This window comes from Fulmarus glacialis, unplaced genomic scaffold (genome assembly GCF_000690835.1).
Source record: "Fulmarus glacialis isolate BGI_N327 unplaced genomic scaffold, ASM69083v1 scaffold39392, whole genome shotgun sequence".
NCBI classification, from domain to species: Eukaryota; Metazoa; Chordata; class Aves; order Procellariiformes; family Procellariidae; genus Fulmarus; species Fulmarus glacialis.
In genome coordinates, this window is record NW_009200455.1 from 1 (window position 1) to 2,774 (window position 2,774).

The 2,774-nt window shown below is 51.1% G+C and overlaps 1 protein-coding gene across 1 annotated transcript in view; it reads left to right on the forward strand.

The window, feature by feature from the left end:
• Window positions 1-1,815: 1,815 nt before the first annotated feature.
• STX6 (syntaxin 6) overlaps window positions 1,816-2,774 on the forward strand; it is a gene marked incomplete at its 5' end in the record, with an annotated part of 10,106 nt that continues 9,147 nt past the window's right edge. The window contains 2 exons of the mRNA XM_009573608.1: window positions 1,816-1,985; window positions 2,589-2,683. Of these exons, the coding sequence (XP_009571903.1) occupies window positions 1,816-1,985; window positions 2,589-2,683 (265 nt within the window). The remainder of the gene's footprint in view (window positions 1,986-2,588; window positions 2,684-2,774) is intronic.

The window sequence follows — 2,774 nt, forward strand, 5'->3', positions numbered from 1 at the left end:
GCTGGCTCAAGAGGCCAGGGCCGTGGTGTCCAGGCGGAAAGATGGAGAGGAGCAGGGACCAAGCTGGGGAAGAAACTGCAGCATGGACGGTGGCCATGAGAGGAAGCAAGCAGAGAAGAGCCTGAACAAAGGCAAATGCAAACCAAAGGTGGTTGAGGCAGGAGGAAAGGAAAATTGTAATTAATACAATGAAAGCACCTTAGTCTCTAAAAAACACCCTGGGATCAGCTTCAGCTTCTGCTGCGGGCCGGTTGCCTGCCCCGCAGCGCAGTGAAACAGCACTCGGGAGCAACGGAGGTGCTCGTAGGGGAGCGGTGGGGAGAGCCGTGTGAGCGCAAGAGGTGTGGGAAGGGATGCCGGTGCAGCCAGGGAAAGTGAATCACTCTGCCAGGTTGAACTGGTGCTAAGAGGAAAAAATACGAGTGGCCATGGGTGGGGAGCAAACGTCCTGTCAAACTTTCCGGAGAGGTTCCCATGCTGTGCGGGGAAGGGCTGGGAGGGGAGAGGGGACGTGCTGCCGCTCCCAGCGTTAATTATTACCTGGCAGGTTGGGGTGGAAGGGGCTGGTGGAGGCCATCCACGTTGCATTCAGTTTGCTTTCCTGGAGTTTGTAATGCCTCCCATCGGAGGACATCCAGCTCTGCTTTAAATTCCTGCTTGTGGGTACTTCCCAGGTATGCCCAGATGAAAAAAAACACCTAAACTTTTGCTAGCAAGTAGTGGAGGGAACGAAGCTCACCAGAGCCGCAGTGCAGGCTGCTGACTTTAGGCACTAGATGTGGCAGACTTGGAGCTGTAGGTGTGCGGGAAGAGGAGGGACGCATGTCAGGGTGCTGAGAGACTGCAGCTTCAGCAACAAAGTTGAGTACTTCAGGCCACGGTGTAACATAGAGAGAGCTGCAGTCCTAGCACCCCTGCAGGGTGTGCGCTCAGTTCATCCGTCCTGGGCATCCCCCGCTGATAACCCGCTTTCCTTCACTGGGGATTGACACCTGCATCTTATGTGGATGCTGCGTGCAAGCTCTTGGGCTCATGGCGGCCCACCTTTCACACCAGCAAAGCCTGGTCTCATCTACATCCCTCGTCCCGGCTTCCCATGAACCTGGGGGAACGGTTCACAGCTCAGGACCACAGAGTTTGTAAATACAGATAACCACACTGATGGACCATGACCCAAACTTACAGACCCGCTTGCCCCAAACCATCAAAGCAGCGTTCAGTACCGTCAGCAAAGCTGCCTTCCCATGCTGTGAATGCACTTGTCTCCAAAAAGCTTAGAGCAGCAGAAAAGACTTCTGTTCCCTAAGCCAGCGTAGTAGAGCTGTGTATTTTTTTAATGCTAAATTAAAATAAACAGTGCTGCACTCAACAGTCTGCCTGGCTGTATTGTGGGGACAGTTCCTGTAATTCTGTGTGCCCTTGGGGTATCTTACCTAGGTAGTCAAGAGTCTTCAGAGGAAAGCTGTTGAGAGGAATGCGAAACATTAATTGCCAAAGAGCAGCCTTGTTCAGACACTCTGCCCTGGCTTGCCTGTGTGACAGGCGGAAACCTCCCCAAAAGGAATGGGTCCCTTCATTAATAGCTGACCTCTAAGTTGTTGTTGCTCAGCACTTTGTGCTGCCACAAGAGACGGGATTGTCCAGCAGGTAGGGCAAATCCTTATTTTACAAAGGAAACTAAAAATCATTTGAAGGAAAGATGTTTGGGAGAAACCTGTGCTTCCCTGCTCAGCTGGACACGGGGCTGTCCCACTGTGACTGCTGCAGAACAACTGATGATAGTCCCTTTGCTTCTCTTTAATCACCCGGCTGCAGGGAGGTGCAGAAAGCCGTGAACACCGCCCAGGGGCTCTTCCAGAGGTGGACGGAGCTCTTGCAAGATCCCTCCATCGCCACAAGAGAAGAAATCGACTGGACCACTAATGAGCTCAGGAATAACCTGCGGAGCATTGAGTGGGACCTGGAAGACTTGGATGAAACAATTAATATCCTTTCTGTGGTCCTTTGGAGGTGGGGGCATGTGGTTCCCGAGTTCTAGTAAATAGCCAAATACCAGTACTTGCCAGTAGTTACTTCTTGCAGAAATCAGGACTATTTGGGATTGAATTTTGCATTTACATCGGCTTTTCTCAAACTGCAAATGAGAAATTAAGGAAATGTGTTCAGCAAAAGGATTTTCCTTTTGCCTTTTTGTTTTCCTTTTGACAAGGTATATTCTAAGATGCTTTGTTCCAGAAAGCCTATTGTGTTGTATGAATTTGGATTTCTGTGTAGTCAGTCATACTCTAGGCTGACTTCCAGAAATATTCCTTTTCCCTTGTGTTCATCTGAACACTCCTGAAAGCGCTGCACAGCAGCAGAGAACCAAAAAAATGCAAGAGAGAAACCTCATGCTGGTGCGTGTACTGCACAGTACGTTCCTGCCATGCCTATTTTTCCCTCCAGTGTTTTGTACTTTGCTAATCAAATTTTGGGAAAAGGCACGGTGCAATGGCCGCTTGGCCGATCCCCGGTGCGGCACGCTTGGGGTTTGTGTTTCTGTGTGCATACCCCAAACTGCTAACGGGACTCCTTGACTCACTGCCTACGCATTGTTGAGGCAAACCCGCGGAAATTCAACCTCGATGCGACAGAGCTGGGTATCAGGAAAGCCTTCATCACGAGCACGCGGCAGGTGGTCAGGGTAAGGAACGTGGGCTTGGGGTGGGAGCGTGGGGAAGGCAGGGGGAGTGATCGGGTCGTTGAAAAGAAAGCTTGTGGCCATTTCCCTGCTG